Raw genomic sequence first — 23,780 nt, forward strand, 5'->3', positions numbered from 1 at the left:
TCTCTCTCTCCTCTCTCTCTCTCCCTCCCTCCCTCCTCCCTCCCTCCCCCTCCTCCCCCTCTCTCTCTCCCTCTCTCCCTCTCTCTCTCTCTCTCTCTCTCTCCCTCCCTCCTCCCTCCCTCCCTCCCTCCTCCCTCTCTCTCTCTCTCTCTCTCTCTCTCTCTCTCTCTCTCTCTCTTACCTTTCTTTATGGCACGCTAGTTTCAACATACCACAGTACTATGGACATGGGTAAATATATCCTCAAAAGCAGGCAGAAGGTTTCAAATGAAAACGAATGTAACGAAACCAATTGTTGAATACTAATCCTCTCAGATACACACATCCTATTTACGTTCCCGGATAATGATTTATTTGTTATACAGGCACCCGGATGTTTTGAGAAAATACATAATTCAATTTGTTCACTTGTTGTTAGGTTCTCGTTCATAACTCCGATGTACAGTGTATGTCTGTAAGTCTACGGTTCCTTGTACACATGTGTTCTGTAGTTTAACAACAAAAACAAAGATTAATGCCATGTATATGATGTTCCAACAATGAGCTCAGTATCACATTCCCTTCAACAGCCGGTACTCCATATCAATCACTTAACATACGGGATAACGGGGTATTGCTCATAACCAGAGCGTGCATGTCAGCCGGTACTCCGTCTCAGTGACTTAACATACGGGATAACGGGGTATTGTTCATAACCAGAGCGTGCATGTCAGCCGGTACTCCGTCTCAGTGACTTAACATACGGGATAACGGGGTATTGTTCATAACCAGAGCGTGCATGTCAGCCGGTACTCCGTCTCAGTGACTTAATATACGGGATAAGGGGTATTGCTCATAACCAGAGCGTGCATGTCAGCCGGTACTCAGTGACTTAACAGCGGGATAACGGGGTATCGTTCATAACCAGAGCGTGCATGTCAGCCGGTACTCCGTCTCAGTGACTTAACATACGGGATAACGGGGTATTGCTCATAACCAGAGCGTGCATGTCAGCCGGTACTCCGTCTCAGTGACTTAACATACGGGATAACGGGGTATCGTTCATAACCAGAGCGTGCATGTCAGCCGGTACTCCATCTCAGTGACTTAACATACGGGATAACGGGGTATTGTTCATAACCAGAGTGTGCTAGTATCATCCCCAGCCTTTTTCCTTTATCTATTCAGTTTTATCTGTTCATGATATCAATAAAATTTTAATATTGGATATATGTAATGCACTGAATCAAACGCTGATGCAGGCTACATTATCATCATCCCCGAGATCAATGGATTTGTATGCACTAGAACTTCACCCTCAGCTTTCTGTGAAACTGCCTCATGAGGCGCTTGAACGTTTACATCCACATTACCATCTCATCCTACCGGGTACCCATTCAAAGCTGTGGCCACATGGGCACATGTCGAACAAAACTATTTGCCTAACATGTGTTTCAGCATGAGGCAAGTCCGAATCATCACAGACACACCGACGCCCACCACCCCATATTAAGCGCTAGTCGCTATATGGCTGAAATAATGCCGATGCGACAGAAACATATAACTCACTCACCAATATAAGTGAACAGCACTGCCAGGACCAGGCTCCACATCCCAAGTGCCAAACAAGTGATATAAAACAATGGGTAACCAGGAAGTATTTTTATGTGCAATAGCCGCCAGGTAACAGTGTCCTATGACATTCAATATAGTCCATGTTGTCCAACAGTCAGTACGTCTGGAACATTGCCAGTATGTCACCAGCTCAGTTCACTCCTCAAGATAACATACGATTGTACCTTGTTCTTATACTTTATTAACGCTGGTAGATCAGGTACGCCGGTGTGCTGCAAATAAACTGCACAAAACACAAACATAGGTCGTCCCTGACAAACTATGCAGATCAGGAACATGCACAGATAAGTAAGTTTCGTCTTCACCGAGAACGGTGGAACACTTCTCATACAGGCGCCATGATACGAAAGCACACAATAACGATCACTAGACGGAGCAGGACAGTGCACATTAGTGACAACTGCTACAAAGGACTGCTGAGACACGGTGGTAGATATGTACACCTACCCACACAGATACTGATCTAATTTTAAACATGATCACATCTACCTACATTACACCACTAGCAATGGCCGACGCGAGACCTGCACGATAGACAACATCTTGTGTGTAAGTTTACAGTATACTAATGGACAACTTGCTAAGTATCAAACACATTAAGAACGGTATTTACTGTATCAGTACGATGGTTTTACCTCCTCATAATTACCATCATCATCATTAAACAGTGGCTTCACTTCTATGGAGCCGGCATTTTCTGCTCCCGGGAAACCTGGAGATGTTATGTGAGTACCATGTGGACTATCGGAAAATAAGTAAATGCACGTGTGTATATTGAACGGGTAATATTTTGATATAATTTGTATTCTATATTATTTGTTTCTTTTTCAGATGTCATGATGGGGTCATGGTGGGTGCACATACTTATTCTGGTGAGCAAAATATTATTTGGTTGTTCTTGTCATTTGTAGTTTATCTTAAGATATACATGTAGATATACGTGGGAGTTTGTTTTTGTTGCTTAACGCCGAACATAGCAATAAATCAGCAATATGATGTCTGTCAGTGAATAATCGATCCGACAATCCAGTGATTAACATTAAGAGCATCGTTTAACGCAACGGGAATACGATGACATATATCAGTATATATGGACTATGACTGCATCCCATTGTTGTACAGTTGTTGAAGACCAGTTGTAACCCGGATCTTCATGGGGGTGTTGGAGGTCAGATGGCGTATTTGTTTGTCTTCCTATCTGTCGCCATGTTTTACTCCGATAGTTATCACATCATGGCTTTATTTCTTCAGATTAAACAATCGTATATGTGATTTTTTCAGAGCACCGGACTGATATTCGGAACTATTTCACAAACAAGTGAGTGTAACGTCATTTACAATCTCATGTGCTGTCTTCACTATCATTCACAATGAAGCCTTCATAAACGTTGTTGAGCAATGAACATTTATATGTTGTTTCATTAAAAGTAAGTGGTATCTGCACATGTGTTATTACAGGTGGTTCCTGCAACGAGAGATGTTCCTACTGTCTTGGAACAAAGTGTCGGGAATGTCTCTACGGCTGGTATGGACGAGACTGTAATGACAAATGCAGTGAGTATTGCTGGCATGGTGGATGTGAGAGGATAACAGGACGTTGTTATCAGTGTGTTCCTGGAAGACACTCAGGTGACTGTACCCAACTCTGCTCTCATCACTGCAGTGAGAATAGCAACGGACAGGTCAACTGTGACATAACGACTGGAAACTGTTTGGAGGATTGCGTGGAAGGAAGGTGGGGTCCACGATGCCAGTATAGATGTCCAGACAACTGCAAAGAAGACCTTTGCTACAAAGAGGATGGAGGGTGTCTGAGAGGCTGCGTTGATGGATTTCATGGTTCCATGTGTAAAGATCAGTGCTCCGAAGGTTGTTTGAACTCCACATGCCAATGGTTCACTGGCAAATGTACACATGGATGTAAGAACGGTTACCTTGGCTCCACGTGTTTGTACCCAATGGCCAGACACTGCCTCAACCAGGCTTACTATGCCGAACACCATACCGTGGCGTGTACTGATGGGTGTGACGATGGTTACACTTCAGAAACATGTAACGAAACATGTAACACTGGGTGTCTTAAATGTCACCAGTATTCAAAGACATGTTTGTCATGTATCTCCGGATTGTATGGCGACAAATGCCAAATCGAATGCAGTATGACATGCAATGAGTTGAACTGTGACATGTCAGGTGGATGTGACAAAGGGTGTACCCCGGGTTTCCGCGGTGTATATTGTAATGACACCTGTCCATACAACTGTTTGTCATGTAGTCAGCATACCGAGACGTGTACAGATTGTAAGGTGGGATATACTGGCCCTGAGTGTACGGAGGTGGACACATACAACGCGCTGGACGTCACAGGTAATGTTGCTACATGTATATACTGAAACATAAACTGGTAATAAACCACAGGAATGAGGCCGACATAAATGTGACTAATAGCAATATTTTTTTAACCCAAAAAGCCAGATATGCATTAATATTGTTGATGTATTCGGAGAGTATGGTGGGTTCACAGCATGAATTACCTGACAGTGTGTAATTTCGTCCAGATTAACGCATATCCATAGCATAAACTAATCGTTGTTTTAGAGTAACACCATTTGCAAACACCTCTAACCTGCGTCCGGTTTAATGAGGTTTAACTTTTTCATGCCCTTTCGTAACATGCCTTTTTCAGTATTACTAAGCAATACATTAAATGTCATGAATAGTCACATGTTCTTGATAGTACTCACACCATGTGAAAATCGCACATTGCTCTCCACAACAGTTGAAATGTATGTTCACGTTCAGTCAGTGCCTGTTGCTTTTTCAGACACAGTGTCACACAACGAGGCCTGCATCTTGCTAACACTAATAATGTGTACCGTAGCGCTCATCAGACATCCCGGTATATAATGGAACCTTGAACCACCATCTTAGAGGTTACTATCAGCCATGTCGATGTGGACAGAGCGATTCCTTTTTGGACTTTTCATCTTCAGGGAGTAGGTTTCTGTAGTTTCTAAGTCAAAAACTAATTGTATATACTTCTGTAGAAAATATAAACCGCAAATGAGGATCTGTATTAAAACAAATCTTCACTAATTCCACTTCTTGGAATACGTACTAAACCTTTTCTTTCTGCTGCCGGCATTGAGCTGGAAAATATAGCTCCTTCCCGTCTTCCTTCTTCTCCTCCTTGGCAATTGGTTAGGCCACACGTTGACCTAACGTTAACCACATTTAATAAATGAGAAATTAATTAATTACAATATAAACAAGAATTTAATCAATTAAAAACATAAATATAATACATACAAATCCGTATTTACAGATGGGTCCAAGGATGGTGGCGCGGTTGCTTGTGCCACTGTCATTGGATCCAGAACAATATCTTCTCGATTGCCTGATAATAGTTCTATTTATTAACAGCCTTAAAATATATTAATATACACCTTAAAGTTAAACAATACATCATATTTTCAGACTCTCATTTTTGCCTTTAGGCTCTTAAAAATCTTTCTTTCAAACATCCACTTTTAACTGAAATTATTGAATTATGCCATGATCTTGCTACTGGCCAATAATACATCGTCTTCTGTTGGTTACCCAGCCACGTTGGCATTTCTGGGAACATAATGGCTGATCCTGCTGCCAAGGCAGCACTCATCAAATCTGTGACATCACTTCTCATTCCATACTCTGATTACAAAGCTAGCATTAGAACCTTACATCCTTGATCTGATGCAGAAGAAGTGGGACACCCAGGTAGGTATCAATAAATTACATGCAATAAAACCCTATATCGGTTACACCTACTTGGGTTGTCAGTCCAGATTTGAAGAGGTCATCATGTGATGATGTCGCATTGGCCATACTAGATATACTCACGAATATTTATTGAAAGGCGAAGATCATCCGTTTTGTATCCCTTGTGATGAGAGGATCACGGTCAAGCATGTCTTGCTTGACTGCATTGACTATTCCATCACAAGGGATACTATTTAAAATCACGAACTATGAAGGATCTGTTTAATAATATAAGTTCTCATTTGATTATTGCATTTTTAAAAGAATTAGATTTGTTGAATGATTTGTAAATAGATAAATATGTTTGGAAGTTTATATTAGTAACTTCGATTGTGAGTGGCTGTATCCTCAAAGGGCGTTAAAGTACTGTAAAATTATTGTCCTCCTGAGAGGATACGTAAGTCCCAAAACATTCAAAGTAAATTAAAACTTTCCACGTTTTTAATCGTAGAATACGTGTCTTTTTAATGTAATGATGTCCTAAATTGCTAACGGCTGAAGGGATGGTGTAAATCCAACTAGGGTCCATGCAGGAAACAAATGTACTGTAAGTCCCCATGGTCCCTAGTATGGTGATCTACCTTCAGTTGTTGGCAATATATAGCCTGTTTTTATATTGTATTGTCATCTATAGTTAAACTGTTTTAGATCTTATTGCTAGTTTTAAGTTCGAACATGTGATAATCTAGTTATTTTACTGTCATTCGGTGACATGTTTTTACAATTTATCATTAATTACTATGTATAAAATTAATTGTTCTCGTCATGATATGGCTGAAATATTGCCGATGTGACGATAAATTTTAACTCACTCACTCACTAACTCTAAGATACTGTGGTGAGCCAGATAAAGGTATCTGTGTAGTTGGTTCTTTATCATGATTGTTGCAGTGTTTAACTTACATTGTCGTTGTGCGATTTTAAAATGTGTATTTATGAGATTCTGCTCATGGACAGCTTCCTATTGCATACTGTGATATACTCTAGTTTACAGCTGCAACTCGTTTAACTGCGTTATCCTCTGTAGAATACAGCTGTCCGACACATTTACTATGATGTACTGAGTACAGTACAGCTGCCATACAATGTACTGTGGTATATTCTAGTTTACAGCTGCCACACAATGCTGTCCGACATATTTACTGTGATGTACTACAACTGCCTCACAATGAATGATACTCTGCTGAATGACCACTTGATGGATGAAATGATCTTATAATTGTCAGGGACAATATGCTGGACCTGGATACATTATAACATTCTGTCATAGCAACGGATTCAGGACAACTGTTGTACAAATAATTCCAAAGACCAAAAACCATGTATGACTTAATTGCAACTACTTATATGACGTTAACCTCCGTTCGTAATCCTCACCACCACTGTATTCCTGACTTGTCAGCCAGCCCTTGCTACATTGTCATTTTCATCAACCTTAGTTGGCCACACCTTTGGCCGTGTTTGCCATCACATCATTGTCTCTTTATCTGTCCATTGTTGTTTCTTCGTCTGTACATTGTTCCTTTTGAATATCTGTTTATGTTTCCACCTATTCCGACTGCCTGTGTAAGGACGACCATGAGCAGGATGTGCCACTGGTAGGAAACTGTAGGTTGAGCTGGAACCACCCACTGCTGTATTTGTGTGTTGCTTCTATAGCCAATAAAGAGGTTTGTATTTCCTCGTCTATCTCATCATCTTATTTTGTTGCTCTAGTTTGTATTTTCCGGCTTACACACAACCAATCTGTGTTAACCAAACTATTTTTCTTTAGACATATATGACTTCATGGAGTAAGTTGAAAATGCTGGTGTAACAGACAGGGAGATGCAATGTAACATACATCAGATTGTAAGTTCTTCCTTCGATGTATCAACCAAAAAGCTGCTTGCATGTCCGCGATTTTGATATGGTTTCTTTCATATTCATATCAAACATTACACTGAAAGCTAACTTTAGAATTAGACGTATTCTTCACTAGATGAGTTAGAGCATGTTGGAACAATGCATGTATGCAATAGCTCCCCGTCTGAAAGGCTCTAGGCGTAAACATCCATAATTCATGTTGAACATAGATATTTCGTCTATTAGATCCAAGGTTCATTTGACAGGCCTTTAAGTACCCTACAGCCTAGTCCAAGCATGTCCTTACTGAATTTGTTAGCATTAATATCATTTGATTAGAACAGATGTCATTGCTTCATCTGATTAACATAGTGTACAAGCTTTGATAGCACATATTCCTGACAGTCGGACCCATGATAACGATTATATGCATTGTAATGTATATTTACAACACTCAAAGTATACGATCAGTACAACATGATGACACAGAGGTGTAAGACCAAACAGGTGCGAGATGCAACCTGCAGCCTTGCCAGACGTCTACTGTCTGCGTCAATTTGCAACTGCGTGTCATTGTTTAATGGTCAAAACTGCTTTAAACCACACTCACTAACACTGATGGTTATGGTGTAAAATATGAACGTGGCGACCAATAGAAAATTAAAGGATCAGCTGTAATGGTGATTTAATGTATATGTGAATGGTGTATATGAAAGTCGTCACAGACTGTTGAATTGGTACAGGTTTGAGAAGCAAATGTCAACACTCAAATGGGGTCACATAAATGAAAGTCAAACCCTGCTACACAAACCTACTACGAAGTTAAATTTCTGGAGAGCAGATAAACTAGGCGTCATTGATAAAGGTCAATTGATACATAACACACAAGTTTCTCAGAAATAATAGAACTGAGAGTGTCACCACAATGTTTAATATGTTGACAAACGTGACACATCGATATCGTGACATACACATAAACAGCACTACCAAACATCAGTTGAATAGACTAACCTAACAAAATGAACATGACAAACATGAAGCACTCGGACAATCAATATCTTGTGTACCTCCTCGCACGTCCAAGACACGGGTACATCTTGTTCTCATGCTCCTGAACTCATCAAGTTCATAAAGAAAGCTTGTGGAATCGTATTCCATTCCTCTACTTCAGCTCTGCGGAGTCCTGGGAGATCCACTGGTGCTGGGTGACGTGTGTACACATGTCAACTGAGGTCATCCCAGGCATGCTCAATTGGGTATAGGTCTGGCGAGCATGCTGGCCACTCCATCCGCTCTACACCCTGCTGCCTAAGGAATTCCGTGACAATCCTGGCCCTATGAGGCCAGGATGGTACTGCTATAGGAGCCAGAATCTCGTCCCGATAACGCTCTCCGGAAAGATTACCGTCGACCACGTGCCGTGGAGTACGTCCAATAGGAGTTATCCCTGCCCAAACCTTAACCGAATCCCCGCCAAATCGGTTATGCGTGGCCACAGTTGCATTTTTGATTCGCTCTCCATTGAACTGAATCTGTGAAGAGCACACGAGACCATTGACGTTGATTCCAGCGACCATGATGTGTACTTCATCTCAAACGCTCCTGCCTGTGACGTAGTGTTTGGCGAACTGCAGGACGCCTACAGCGGAGTCCGGTTGCCTTCAAACGTCGACGAACGGTACCCTGTATGTCTTACATATCTGTCTGAAGATCTGCTGCGTTAAGGAATCTGTTACGTAACGCAGTGTTAATCTTGTGCCTATCATCTCGGACTGCAGTGACTCGGGGCGACCTGGTCAACGTGCATATTCCACGGATCCAATGGCTTGAAAGCTCTGCCACAGTCTACCAATAGCACTCTGACTCACATTAAAGCGGACAGCAACCTGCAGCTGAGTTTGACCAGATTCCAAAAGGCCTATAGCCTGACCCCTTTCAGCACGTGACAAAAACGTCTCGTTTTAGCTGCGATTTCAAACAGGTACCTGAACAATGAACGACATTGAAAAAGCATCAATGCATGTGTATTGTCCTCCACTTTACATGGATAGAGCGATGTACACGTGCAAATCATTGACATTAAGTGGCAGGTGGACTTCCATATTGAAAATTTGAAACGTTAAAGAACGTAATAATGACATTTCAACGGCCTGATTTGTTTTTCCATACTGTTAAGAAAGTTTGTAAAAACAACCTTTAAGAAACAGTGTTACCAATAGCTTGACTCTTCATTAATGACGCCGAGTATATGAAGAAAAGTAAATCAGCTGCACAGGGTCGGCAATAGTGAAGTGTCGTACCCAGAAGAGGTGGATCGACATTCCCTTAATAGCCCCGGTGTTAAAAATATACATAACATGAAAGCAAACACCGGTGCAGCGTCATACAAATACTGTCTTGGCCTTCCCAAGGTCAACAGTCATGGCTCTTATCATTATAGTTGTTGGAACGTTTCCAACTTTTACATCAGAGTTAGATACTGATTTCAATATGACAAAAGAACGAGCAGGCAAAGGTATATGTGCGGCGCATACTTACAGTGGCGTGACCAATGTAGACAACGTATGATCTTTATTTATACACACAAGCGACGTTAGACAGCGGATTGAAGTACATACCTCTAGTGAACAGACATTGCACACGATACTTTGCAAACCATTTCATTCCGTAGAAACGTCGATTGTGGTTTTTCAGACGTCATGACGGAGCAATGGTGCTTTGTTGCCGCAATGGTAAGAAAAATTGATTGATTTACATTGATATTTCACTACAACCAATATATCAACAAAAGCACTCTGTGATTCTGTCCCAGGATTCTGGTTAGAATATATGTTTCCGAGTATAGTTCTGATATATCATATTATATGCAGATGTTTTAACACTAATGTGACTCTTATGTTCACATAATAATGTATAGTTATGCATTTTTCATTCCAGTGTTTCAGTTTTGTGTTTGGATTTACTTTGGAACATGGAAGTAAGTATAACTTCAATGTATGGGTCATGCAATTGCTGCAAGGAAAGGTTGTACCTCATGATAACATGCAAGACATACTCCTTCGACATACTTGCATTTCGTAACGAAATGTAGTAACGTGTTCACTTGTTTTGTTGTACTGTGTGCTTGTACTCGGGACAAATAACACGGGAGTAGGTCAGTTTAAGGTGAAGGTCACATCTGCAGCACCTCAGCTGTATAGCGAGGGACACAACACGTAACTATATTCTGCGTATAAGTGTCGCTCTATCTGAGATTTACTCTGGGCCATTGGTTCGTTGTGGAGTGGTATGTGCACTTTGTGCTGCCTGTGGACCGCCACAATAATTGACTGTTCCCAAAAAACAGAGAACGATCTGGGGAAAAGGTGCACACTTTTATCAAAGGCATATATGTATATGCATATGTATTACAGGTGGCTCATGCAACGAGAGATGTTTATACTGCCAGGGAACAAAGTGTCGGGAATGTCTCTACGGCTGGTATGGACGACACTGTAATGACAAATGCAGTGAGTATTGCTGGCATGGTGGATGTGAGAGGATAACAGGACGTTGTCACCAGTGTGTTCCTGGAAGACACTCAGGTGATTGTACCCAACTCTGCTCTCATCACTGCAGGGAGAATAGCAACGGACAGGTCAACTGTGACATAACGACTGGAAACTGTTTGGAGGATTGCGTGGAAGGAAGGTGGGGTCCACGATGCCAGTATAGATGTCCTGCCAACTGCAAAGAAAATCTTTGCTACAAAGAGGATGGAGTGTGTCTGAGAGGCTGCGTTGATAGATTTCATGGCTTCATGTGTAAAAGTCAGTGTTCAGAAAGTTGTTGGAACTCCACATGCCAATGGTTAAATGGGAAATGTACACATGGATGTAAAACAGGTTATACTGGCTCAAAATGTTCCAATCCACGCACAAGACACTGTATGGATCCTGAATCCTATTTCATAGACGACCAGACATTGGTGTGTGAAGGTGGATGTAAGCCTGGTTGGACCGCGGCACACTGTGGAGACACTTGCACGGAGAGGTGTGAGATATGTCACCAGTTTGACAAAACATGCCAGCAGTGTCAGCCCGGATTTTATGGAGTAGCATGTCAACTTGAATGTGGCATGAACTGCAATCAAACACACTGTGACATGTCAGGTCGATGTGACAAAGGCTGTATGGGTGGCTTCCGCGGGGAATATTGCAACGAAACCTGTCCGTTCAACTGTTTAACGTGCAGTCAATGGCAAAATACATGTACACTCTGTAAACAAGGCTATACCGGTGACCAGTGCCTTGAGACCACCATTCCTGAAGTTGACCCCGCTACAGGTACCTCCCTATTGATCATCAAGTCATGATAAAAGACATCATATATTCTTTGGTTTAATATCCATGTGATCTGTGCCACAAATAGTACATATACTGTGCATTAACAACTTATATGTTTACTTCATCACATTGACAAGACCAATGCGATTATGTCGATGTCATTTGACACCATTTAGATCACAGGTACATTGTGCTATGAAATGAAATGAAATCTGACATGAATAAGGTTATATTTATTGATGGTTCGTGATATGTTTTAAATATAAATGGCCAGACTGTTGGTACCAATATCGACACTGCTAACTGATACTTTGGGTTGTTGTTTCAGACGAGGGCGTGCACACACAGCCGAACATCCAGACAGTACTGCTCCTTGTTTCTGTAGCTCGTATTATCAAAACCTGAAACATATAAGAACTTGTGTGATGTAGTGTTCAGGATAGTGCTTATCAGGGCGATCCCCAGGTATGAAACTCAGGGCAGCTCGAAGATGTTGTCGGAACTACCTCTCTCACCGGACAACAGTGTGGAACCAAGACTGTGAACACTGTGGACAGGAAGTAGGAGTTCCACCCTTAACTACTGCGCTTCGTATTGGAGGAGACGACAGAGCTTTCTGGTTCTTGTAAACAAAAATCCAAGAGAGCTGATATTGGCTTCACAACGGATGACATCGCTTGTTTCACTCTTAGGCCCGCCTGGTGGTCATCACGTCGTATTCCCGGGTTCCATTCTACGCATGTGAAGTCCATTTTGTTGTGCCCCGTGGTCATATTTCTGGAAAACTAAAAGGAGCGGCGCAAAAATGTATTCACTTACGTTAACTAAACTATGTACTAGTTTAAAGTCATATGGAATTTCGTGTTACGATATCGAATAAAATATCTGTAACTATGAATTCAAGCTGATTATGTTCAATGCGAAAAGTCACGTATACATACTATGATAAAGTGAATATATAACTGACATTTGCAATATTAACACACATTGTTTAATTCAGCAACTTTAGCAAGTAACAACACACCTCTCTGTTTGGGTACTTTGTTAGTTTAACGCCGCAATCTGCAATATCCCAGCTATATCACGGTGCTCTGTCAATAAGCGACATTCTGGACCAGACAACCATGTGACTGATTCCTTAGGAGTCGATATTTGCAACAGGGATACAATCATATGCATGTAGGAAGTCATCGAAATGGACCACCCGATCCCGTTAGTCACCCCTTAAGACAAACATGGGTTGCTTAAGACCAAATTCGCACCCGCATCTTTGGTCAGTAACACAGGAATACGAAACAGTTGTGTAGGAATGATAAAACGTTGTTACAACTGTGTTTCTTAGCGATTGTGAAAAGAACTAATGTAATGTCAAATGTCACTCAGTGTACAATACTGCCAAAAGATATCAACTGTTGTGGCTGCTGATGTTGAAATATGTGAGAGCTGCATCATTCACTGATGAGAGCTGCATCATTCACACAGACACACATCAGAAGGTCGCTGGTTCGATTCCCGGCCGCTGCATGCAAAACTACGGTAGTTGTTGTTACCGAGCCTGGTGCATTAAGGGGCTAAAACTGAGTGGGATATCCCAGACGGATACCACAGTAAAACATGCATTAGTCCAGACACATACTCATGCACGGACGTCTGTACATTGTTCCTGTACATTGTGTATTTGCTTATCATGTATTGTATAGCCAATAAAGAAGTTTGTATTTCCTCGTCTTTCACTTCATCTTATTTTGTTGTTCTAGATTGTATTTTCCGGCTTACACACAACCAATCTGTGTCAGCCATGTATGTATGTATGTATGTATGTATGTATGTATGTATGTATGTATGTATGTATGTATGTATGTATGTATGTATGTATGTATGTATGTATGTATGTATGTATGTATGTATGTATGTATGTATGTATGTATGTATGTATGTATGTATGTATGTATGTATGTATGTATGTGCGTGTGTGTATGTATTTATGTATGTGTGTGTATTTGCGTGTGCGTGTGTGTATGTAGTGTTATGATGTGTGCATGCGTCTTTGTGCATGCGTGGGTGTGAATATGTGTGTGTGAGTGTTTTAGATCCTGGGTCCATTTGTCGGGTCTTTGAAACAGCATAGTCCAAACATGTCCTTGATGACACAGAGGTGTAAGGCCCAATAGGTGCGAGATGCGACCTGTAGCCTCGCTAGACTTCTACTGTCGGTGTCAGTTTGCAACTGCTTGTCATTGAGTAATGGTCAAAACTGCATTAAACCACACTCACTTACACTGGTGGTGATGGTGTGAAATATAAACATAAAAATTTGAACATGGCGACCAATATAGGAAATTAAGAGATCAGCTGTAATGGTGATTTAATGTATATGTGAATAATGTATATGGAAGTCGTCGCAGACAGTTGAATTGGTACAGATTTGAGGACTGTCAACACTCTAATGGGGTCTCATTAATAAAAGCCAAAACCTGCTACACAAAACTACAACGAAGTTAATTTTCTGGAGAGCAAATAACTATTAACAAAAGTAAATCGGGTGCACAGGCTCGGCAATAGTGAATTGCCGTACCAAGACGAGGTGGACCGATGTTCACTGGATTGTCAGCTCAGGGTTAGTTATTTACAGGCCGTCGATATACATAGCCCCGCTGTTAAATGTAACATGAAGGTGAACTCCGTTGCAACGGGATACGAATATAGTCCTGGCCTTCAGAGTCAACACTCGTGACTCTTATCATTATAGTTGTTGGAACGTTTCCAACTTTTACATAAGAGTTAGATACTGATTCGAATATACCTTTTGACCAAGTGTGGTAGACACTTACAGCGGTGCGATCAATGTAGACAACGTATGATCTATATTTATACATGATTTTGGGCACAGTAGAGGCATTAGTCAGCGGATTGCAGTACATACCTCTAATGAGGAGCCATTGTGATACTTTTCAAACTGATTCAAACGTCTTTTTGTGTCTGTATCTTACATCATAACATCTGATTGTGTGTTTTTTTCTGACGTCATGACGGAGCAATGGTGCTTTGTTGTTACAATGGTAAGAAAAATGAATTTAATCACTACAACCAATATAACAACAAAAACACACTGTGATTCTGTCCCCGGATTCTGGTTAGAATATATGTTTCCGGGTATAGTTCTGATATATCATATTATATGCAGATGTTTTAACACTAATGTGACTCTTATGTTTACATAATAATGTATATTTATGCATTTTTCATTCCAGTGTTTCAGTTTTGTGTCTGGATTTACTTTGGAACATGGAAGTAAGTATAGCTTCAATGGTCATACGATTGCTGCAAGTAAAAGTTGTACCTCATGATTATTATTATGCTATCATTAATAAAGCGGCGATATCCAGCTCAGCTGCTCAAAGGTGCTTTGTTTTCCCTCGATCACTGGATGTCAATGTCAACGACACGTCGTATTATCAATCTCAACTCCCTGGGCGCACCGTGTTAGTGTGGCTTTCAAATCCTTACGAGGTACCCATTCAGAGCAGGATGGACTGGGACACATAGTCACAGTACTTTGTCAAGTTTACTGCACGTTGCTGTACCCGCAACTAGTTGTTTGCACGTATTCATGTGGCCACCATCTGGTCATATACCAACAGATTCGTGGGTTTCTTTTAAGTGCACGGGGTTGAGTACTATACACTAGGAGGATTGTGACAACACTGAAAGAGTCTGAACACAAAGTTGACTCCAAGGTTTGTACACCCGGTAACAGATTGGCTCGATCCCGTCACCTCAAGCTCGCTGGATCACTAGCCTGGCGCCTTAGCCAGTTCGCCCACCATGCCCCCATAATAACAAGCAAGACATACGTCTTCGACATACTTGCATTTCGTAATGAAATGTAGAAACGGTTTTGATTATTTTGTTGTAATGTGGTTGTACTCGGAACAGATAACACGCTAAGGGAGTGAGTCAGTTTAACGTTAAGGTCACATCTGCAGCACCCAGCCGTATAGCGAGGGACACAATACGTAATAGTATGACTCTATAATGTATGTTTGCAGTATTGTAATCAACAACTACATTCCGCGTATTAGTATCGCTCTATCTTAGATTTACTTATCCACCGGAGCCATGGGTTCATAGTGGAGTGGTATGTGCAAAGAGTAAGTTGTTTACTCGTACTCTATGTGCTGTCTGTGGACCACAATAATTGACTGTTCCCAAAAAACAGAGACCGATTGGGGAAAAGGTGCACACTTTTACAAAAGGCATATATGTATATGCATATGTATTACAGGTGGTTCCTGCAACGAGAGATGTTCCTACTGTCTTGGAACAAAGTGTCGGGAATGTCACTACGGCTGGTATGGACGACACTGTAATGACAAATGCAGTGAGTATTGCTGGCATGGTGGATGTGAGAGGATAACAGGACGTTGTCACCAGTGTGTTCCTGGAAGACACTCAGGTGACTGTACCCAACTCTGCTCTCATCACTGCAGGGAGAATAGCAACGGACAGGTCAACTGTGACATAACGACTGGAAACTGTTTGGAGGATTGCGTGGAAGGAAGGTGGGGTCCACGATGCCAGTATAGATGTCCAGCCAACTGCAAAGTAGAACTTTGCTACAAAGAGGATGGAGGGTGTCTGAGAGGCTGCGTTGATAGATTTCATGGTTCCATGTGTAAAGATCAGTGCTCCGAAGGTTGTTTGAACTCCACATGCCAATGGTTCACTGCCAAATGTACACATGGATGTAAAACAGGTTATACTGGCTCAAAATGTTCCAATCCACGCACAAGACACTGTATGGATCCTGAATCCTATTACATAGACGAACAGTCATTGGTGTGTGAAGGTGGATGTAAGCCTGGTTGGACCGCGGCACACTGTGAAGACACTTGCCGGGAGAGGTGTGAGACATGTCACCAGTTTGACAAAACATGCCAGCAGTGTCAGCCCGGTTTTTATGGAGAAGCATGTCAACTTGAATGTGGCATGAACTGCAATCAAACACACTGTGACATGTCAGGTCGATGTGACAAAGGCTGTATGGGTGGCTTCCGCGGGGAATATTGCAACGAAACCTGTCCGTTCAACTGTTTAACGTGCAGTCAATGGCAAAGTACATGTACATTCTGTAAACAAGGCTATACCGGTGACCAGTGCCTTGAGACCACCATTCCTGAAGTTGACCCCGCTACAGGTACTTTTCCTATTGATCATCAGTCATGATAAAAGGCATTATATATTCTTTGGTTTAGCAGTCATGTGGCCTGTCCCACAAATGTAACGTATACTATGCATTAACAACTTATATGTTTACTTCATCACATTGACAAGACCAGTTAGATTATGTCTATGTAATTTGATACCACTGACTTTTTAGATCACAGGTTCAATGTGCTATGAAATGAAGTGAAATCTGAGATAAATAAGGTTTGATATCTTTGACATATAAATGGCCAGACTAACCAACATCGATACTGCTAACTGATACTTTTGGTTGTTGTTTCAGACGAGGGCGTGCACATACTGCCGAACATCCAGACAGCTTTGCTCCTTGTTTCTGTAGCTCGTATTATCAAAACCTGAAACATTAGAACTTGTGTGCTTTGGAGTTCAGAATAGTACTTATCAGGGCGATCCTCAAGTATGAAACTCAGGGCAGCTAGAAGACATTGTCGGAATTACCTCTCTCACCGGAGAATAGTGTGGAACCAAGACTGTGAACATTGTGGACAGGAAGTTGGAGTTCCACCCTTAACTGCTGCGCTTCGTATTGGAGCAGACGACAGAGTTTCCTGGTTCTTGTAAATGGAAACCCAAGACAATGAAATGCAAAGCAATGACAATGAAATGACAATGACAATACAATTCAACTGACAATACAAGTAAAATTGCAAACAAATAGAAGTGACACAAGTGATGCCATCCGTTGTGAAGCCAATATCAGCTTGTGTCACTCTGCAAATTTCGTTGTATTGAACTCTCTTTAACACTGAATTAATTTTTGAATTAATAAAGTTAATGATTTGACCGATAGGGCAGCCTAGTGGTCATCACGTCGTATTCCCGGGTTCCATTCTACGCATGTGAAGTTCTGTTGTGCCCCGTGGTAATATTTCTAGAAAACTAAAAAGAGCGGCGCAAAAATGTATTCACTTACAAACGTTAACTTAACTATGTACTAGTTTAAAGTCATATGGAATTTCGTGTTGCGATATCGAATAAAATATCTGTACCAATGAAAAAATGTTTAATTCTCAATTCCAGCTGATTATGTTCAATGCAGCTCCAACACGTAATATGATAAAGCGAATATATAACTGGCATTTACATTATTGACACACATTGTTTAGTTAATTCTTGCTTTGTCAAATGCGTAAAAACAAATTCAGCAACCTTAGCAAGTGACAACCCATCTCTGTTTGGGTATTTTTTTCTTGTAGTTGTTGCTTAAAGTCGTAATCAGCAATATCCCAGATATATCACAGCAATATTATTATATATAAGCGACATTCTGGACCAAACAACCATGTGACTGACCCCTTGAGCGTGGATATTTGCAACTGAGATACAATGATATGCTTGTAACAAGTCATCTAGATCGACCACCCGATCCCGTTAGTCACCTCTTAAGACAAACACGGGTTGCTGAAGACCAATTCGCACCCGCATCTTTGGTCAGTAACACATGAATACAAAACAGTTGTGTAGGAATGATAAACGTTGCTACAACGGGTCTAGGACAATTGCCAAACATTACAAGTTGATCAAAGTCAGAATATCAAACTACCCCAAAACATTTACTTTTTCAACATCTAAAGTTGTGTTTATTGACAACCTGCATTCATTTTTTCAAATATAATTACATACAATTCTGGGTGGCAATTGTCCTCACTATTATAGTGAAAATAACTGGGAGGCAATTGTTCTAGGTAGCAATTGTCCTAGGTGCCAGTTGTCCGGGTGGCAAATGTCCTACTCCCGTTAGAACTATGTTTCTTAGCGATTGTGAAAATACCTAATGTAATGACGTCTGCCAAATGTGAACTGCACAGACATCAGAAACACATCACCAGTGTACAATACTGTGAAAAGATCAACAGATGTCGCTGCTGATGTTGAACTATGTGAGAGCTGCACCATTCACTGATGATACTGACGAGACACACAGACACACATCGGAAGATTGGTGGTTCGATTCCTGGCCGCTGCAAACAAAACTACGGTAGTTGTTGTTACCGTGCCTGGCGCTGGCATTAGGGGCTAAAACTGAGTGGGGTATCCAAGCGCGATACCACAGTAAGACATGCATTAGTTCAGACATACTCATGCACGGACGCACTGACACAGGGATACAGAGTAAATGGAATGTTTCAATGGGGCTTTATAATTATTACTTTCAAATAGTACTTTTTAATCGGGGTTTTTGGAAGTTTTAAAGTAAGGTTATTGATCGCGATGGACACACGGCATACACTCAACTCTTATGGACTCGGTGTTCTAAATTGGACGTGTCGTTTACCACGCATTGTTTACATTCATTTACACTATTAATTCAATACTTCCCTAATGCAAGTATTTCCCTCTTCCACACAAAAGTTTCTACTTATAACAGTGAGGCAGCTTTACGGGTAGGATAAACATGCCGTGAGTATAGTTAATTTCATAAAGAATACATTGTTTAAATCAAATGTAAACGGAAACATGACATATATTTCATTTCAAATTTATGTTTTAAGTCATCAACTGTTTGGACATTATACCGGAAGAATTTCCCCGTTGACTGTAGTCTGAGGTTAAAGTACATTTTTTCACATGTGTCTGTCGGTCATTTACAGTTACACGTGAATTTTGTAGCTGGAGAAGTCCTTCTCATAGACATGTGGAATGTTTACAGCGGACCGACTTTTCTGATACTCCTCATCAGTGGATATATCGGTGGTAAGTGAAGGGGTTGCAACATTCGTGTTGAAGATTTAGAAGTTTATAAGCGATCGGGTATACATTTGAAACTGATTGTAACCCATTCATTCAAATTGATACAAGACCACAAAAAGTAAATTGTTTCCAGAAAATGGGCTTGTTTACAGTCATTCTCGATTGTAATCAGTAGGCCAAATGTGAGGTCTTTGCAACTGTAACCAGTTTTACTGAAGTTGTATGACTTTTTAATTACAGAGGCCTCTGATGAATGTAGTTATGTACAGCGGTGTAAAGACGAGGTCTGTGATGGAGCTGGCTGCACAAAGGGCTGCAAGGATGGTTACTACGGCCCCAGTGTAGATATAACTGCACTGGTAACTGCATGAACAATCGCTGCAATGAGTCTGCATTTGGTGGAGCATCTTGTATAGATGGATGCAAAGACGGCTTTTGGGGTGAGAAATGCACCTCTAAGTGTCCCCACGTTTGTAAGCGATGCAACAATGACGCTTCATGCAGCGAATGTGACGGCTTCCATTACGGACCCATGTGTACGGCAGACTGCAGGGGAACATGTTCTGTGTCTGGTTGCCACAGCAACGGGACATGCAGGCAAGGCAATCACACGATGTCTCCATGTGGCTCTAACTGCATCTTCTGTAACGTCTCCAGTGGCATCTGCACGCGCTGCAGAAGAACCTACGCTGGGGAGAAATGCGACGTATATTGCGGAAACTGTGCCGGAAGTTGTTCTGTTGATGGATGTTTAGAAGGATGCTCACCAGGTCACCGGGGACCGTACTGTGAAGATAGCTGCAGCGAAAGGTGTTCTGGGAATATCTGTGATCAGGAATCCGGGGAATGTTTGAAAGGGTGTCACAATGGATATCACGATCCCGATTGTTCCAAAATATGCCCAAGTCGTTGTATACGGGATATCTGTCATCAACGTTCAGGACAATGCAAACACGGCTGCCAGAATGGACATTACGGACCCTCGTGTAAACGGATTTGTGAAAACTGTTTTGATGAGACATGCAATCGCAGCACCGGCCGATGTGTGTACGGATGCAGTGACGGGAGGTATGGGCTGGACTGTAACCAAGAATGCAGCCAGCTGTGTCAGTCTGGGAGATGCCGGAGGGAAGATGGGGCGTGTTTGATAGGGGACGGCATCAGTAAGTTCATTTGTGTATATTATTGTAATAATTGTGCTTGTATTAACATATTATCAGGGAATGTAATAGACAACTGTAGATGACAAAATGAAAGTATCCAGGACACACAGATGATGAACGCTGTATGTTTCTACGTTTCTCCCCAATTAGCAACCGCGACATGTCATCATCTTCTACTCGTATTTTCGTAAATGTAGGTTTCAATTTCAGATTTAAATTCAAAAACGAGATCTAACTATAGGTTTTCCTTTTGCAGATTCTACCCCAAAACCATCCTTGGGAAAAGAAGCAGTCCGTACCAATGTGTATTTAATACTCGCCTCAGTGGGGATATTCTTGCTATGTGTAGTGGCAGCGGGGATACTGATGATAAGGTACATGATAATAGGAGTGGACAACACTATGAGAAGATGATTTCCACTTTGTTAATGACCTGTTATTAAACAATACTATTATCAAATGGAAAAAGTTCGCAAATGATTCTGATAAAAGCATTGATCGTCTCTATTGTAACAATTCCGTGTTTGTCAAGTGGGGACCTAACGGAACACTTTACTGTTATTCCTATTGCAACAGGTTCTGCCGATCTCCCTGTCTGACGAGACTGAACAGGACCAATCCTCCACCGTCAAGAGGATCACTACCAGGCCCCCCACCTCTACAGCCCAGCAGCAACATGTACAGTGTAATATACGAAGACCAAATGGACTCAAGTGCCCAGTCCCTGAGAAGTAACACCTTAACTCGGCCTGCCCTTGTGCTTCCCATGTCGAACATTGTGTCCCCGTCTAAAGACGAGCCAGAGGAGTGCGTGTTCTCAACCCCTGGGGAGGTTCTCCAAATACCCTCGTCTTCTGACAAACCGGCATCGGAATATCCTGAACAACCCAACCTCTGTGCGTCTCCAGAACCTGACAGTTCCACCTACGAAAGTCTCTCTAGTGGGCCCCACAGCCCACACAAACAGAGAACTGTTCCTCGTTCCTATATCACTCCGGTCTCTGATGACCATCAACCTCAGCTGTCATAAAACTGTGTTATTGAGAAATGTCCAAGCTAAATCACCACTACCCGTAAATGACAGTGTCAAGAGCAGAGATATCAGTGACTTTATTATGAGCAACGGCTCTCACTTTGTACTTGTCTTCTGCCGACCACATGGCTGATTTTGACATACAGTGTCAACACATGAGCAACAAGTAGTCGATAGATCATTTTTATAAGTTTTATATTTTACAAATAGTGATAATTTAATCAATAGGCAAGCTTATCTAATGTGAAGTGAAATTGGAAACCGGAACTGACTTCCTTGATGATTTTGATGTAAATAACTTTACATTATAAATGAAACACATTTGTGAAGAATCTTTCAACTTCAGTGGGGAATAAGTAGAGTGAGGTTTAACACTGCTTGAATCAGTGGTCCAGTTAAATAACCGCGTGTCAGTTTAATATAAGAGGTAAGGTCTGGAGCATGTCAGTCTCAGACGTGTACCACTTTGGTCTGCTCTAGAAAGCAGTATTTGTACCCACGATCTTGGGTTTCTGAGGTGAATAAGGGACGCAACTCTGCAGCGCCTCAAACACAAGGGCAAGACCCTACTCGTTCCCCCAAAGTAATTATGGAAGGTATGGTAGACTATCATTTTGAACATAGTTACTGAATCATCTCTCTTCCCTGGAAGTTCTACAAAAAGCTGGCTTCTTTCCTGAACTAGACTTACCAATATGCACCATAATGTCAACCTTAAACAATCTGTTTTTCTCCGAGTATTTCATTTTTCCTGATGGTGTCAGACAGGTTGAATACCTTTCCCCCCTCCATCGTTTTATGAATATATGCTGCACTTTAACCCGCAGATTCATAAAACTATTTGGAAATAGAACTGGATCGAAATGGAAGATTGATACACGATGAATATACTGTCCAAAAATGGAACTAAAGCCATGTATAGTCTGCTTAAGTCCTCAAGTATCTGATACATTACAGCATATCTGACACATATATATTTATGTATCAGACAACTGCTGGCATTTTTAAACCCATCGGTGTGTTCAACACAACGGCTTTTCTCAATCACCATTTTCATCACAAATGCGAACTAAGGAGTATTTACATGATCTGCCTTTGTTTCAAAATACCCATTTCTTTCTGGATCTTTCATTTAATCCTGTATAAAGAACTACCATGTGTTAATTACCTCTTGGAACAGACATATTTAATCACCAGAAAAACCATCGAGGGTAACTTTTAAATGAGATGATTTCGTTTGAAAGTGAAACTCTCCTAAGGCAACGATATGTTCTCCTTTAATAGCAAATATGTTAAGTGTTAAACTTTTGACTACCAGTGTTAGACAATTGACAAACCCTAATTATGTAAATAATCCAGTTAGCAGAAACAATGTGACTTTATTTTATTTTCACGACTGTTGAGTTGCAACGGTTTTGTACATAATGGAAATTGTATATTTTAACAACATGATGTTTGTAGAATACGTGAGTAAACTTAAGGTTGGTTTCAGGAAACTGTCCATGCGATAGTTGACGTTCATCATCATTATCAGCACCATCACCATCATTATTATCATTGCAGTTATGATAAGTTTGTATGAAACCGAAATAAAAACAATGTTTAATAAAAACAACACATAAAGATTTCCGCAAATATCGCCATATGTACATATCGCCTAATAAGGAACAAGGAGACGGTCTCTCAGGTCTCTCCAGTTCACCCTTTCATACACACAAGTAAACAGGTAAAACACTTCCTTGTCTTGGCGACAACATATGCAGTGTTGTATTCAGCCCCTACTTGTTCCCGGGGAATGACACATTATTCACCCCAACAGTGATATGGAAAGCATGCACCCTGAACCCTCACAGTGTACAGAATACTGTCACTTGCTGAGCTCTTATCACGTAGCCACATGACCTAGCTATGTACATTAATCACGTATACAGTGCATGCCATGGTGTCGGGTAACTTCACTTGACTTCGTGCCCTTAGTACTGACTGTTAAGAGAAACAGATATAGAATGATGGTATGGTATGGACAGTACAAACTACACCTTCAATGAAAATTAGTATTAT

At 41.2% G+C, this 23,780-nt stretch overlaps 2 protein-coding genes across 5 annotated transcripts; both read left to right on the forward strand.

The window, feature by feature from the left end:
* The first annotated feature begins 2,169 nt into the window (after positions 1–2,169).
* LOC124266286 (multiple epidermal growth factor-like domains protein 6) lies at positions 2,170–23,354 on the forward strand. The gene is given in 10 exon segments (XM_046701102.1): positions 2,170–2,339; positions 2,446–2,483; positions 2,887–2,932; positions 3,073–3,981; positions 15,871–15,937; positions 19,375–19,526; positions 19,764–19,859; positions 19,862–20,686; positions 20,943–21,060; positions 21,263–23,354. Coding segments are annotated over 10 exon segments (2,712 nt in total). The 5' UTR covers positions 2,170–2,332; the 3' UTR covers positions 21,717–23,354.
* LOC124266276 (multiple epidermal growth factor-like domains protein 10) lies at positions 9,501–17,394 on the forward strand. Of its 4 annotated transcripts, none has more exons than XM_046701095.1 (4): positions 9,501–9,992; positions 10,198–10,237; positions 10,674–11,585; positions 11,914–13,318. In XM_046701095.1, the coding sequence occupies exons 1-4, from the start codon at positions 9,960–9,962 to the stop codon at positions 11,988–11,990; spliced, it is 1,062 nt and encodes a 353-aa protein (XP_046557051.1). In that variant the 5' UTR covers positions 9,501–9,959; the 3' UTR covers positions 11,991–13,318. The 4 variants fall into 4 exon arrangements, with proteins under 4 accessions (XP_046557051.1, XP_046557050.1, XP_046557052.1 ...); XM_046701094.1 differs by lacking the exons at positions 10,198–10,237; positions 10,674–11,585; positions 11,914–13,318 and adding exons at positions 14,837–14,876; positions 15,871–16,782; positions 17,095–17,394 and having other exon boundaries at positions 9,862–9,992; XM_046701096.1 differs by lacking the exons at positions 9,501–9,992; positions 10,198–10,237; positions 10,674–11,585; positions 11,914–13,318 and adding exons at positions 14,569–14,644; positions 14,837–14,876; positions 15,871–16,782; positions 17,095–17,394.
* Positions 23,355–23,780: the final 426 nt, after the last annotated feature.

Source organism: Haliotis rubra, unplaced genomic scaffold (genome assembly GCF_003918875.1).
Source record: "Haliotis rubra isolate DU_JTF1 unplaced genomic scaffold, ASM391887v1 Scf1243, whole genome shotgun sequence".
NCBI lineage: Eukaryota > Metazoa > Mollusca > Gastropoda > Lepetellida > Haliotidae > Haliotis > Haliotis rubra.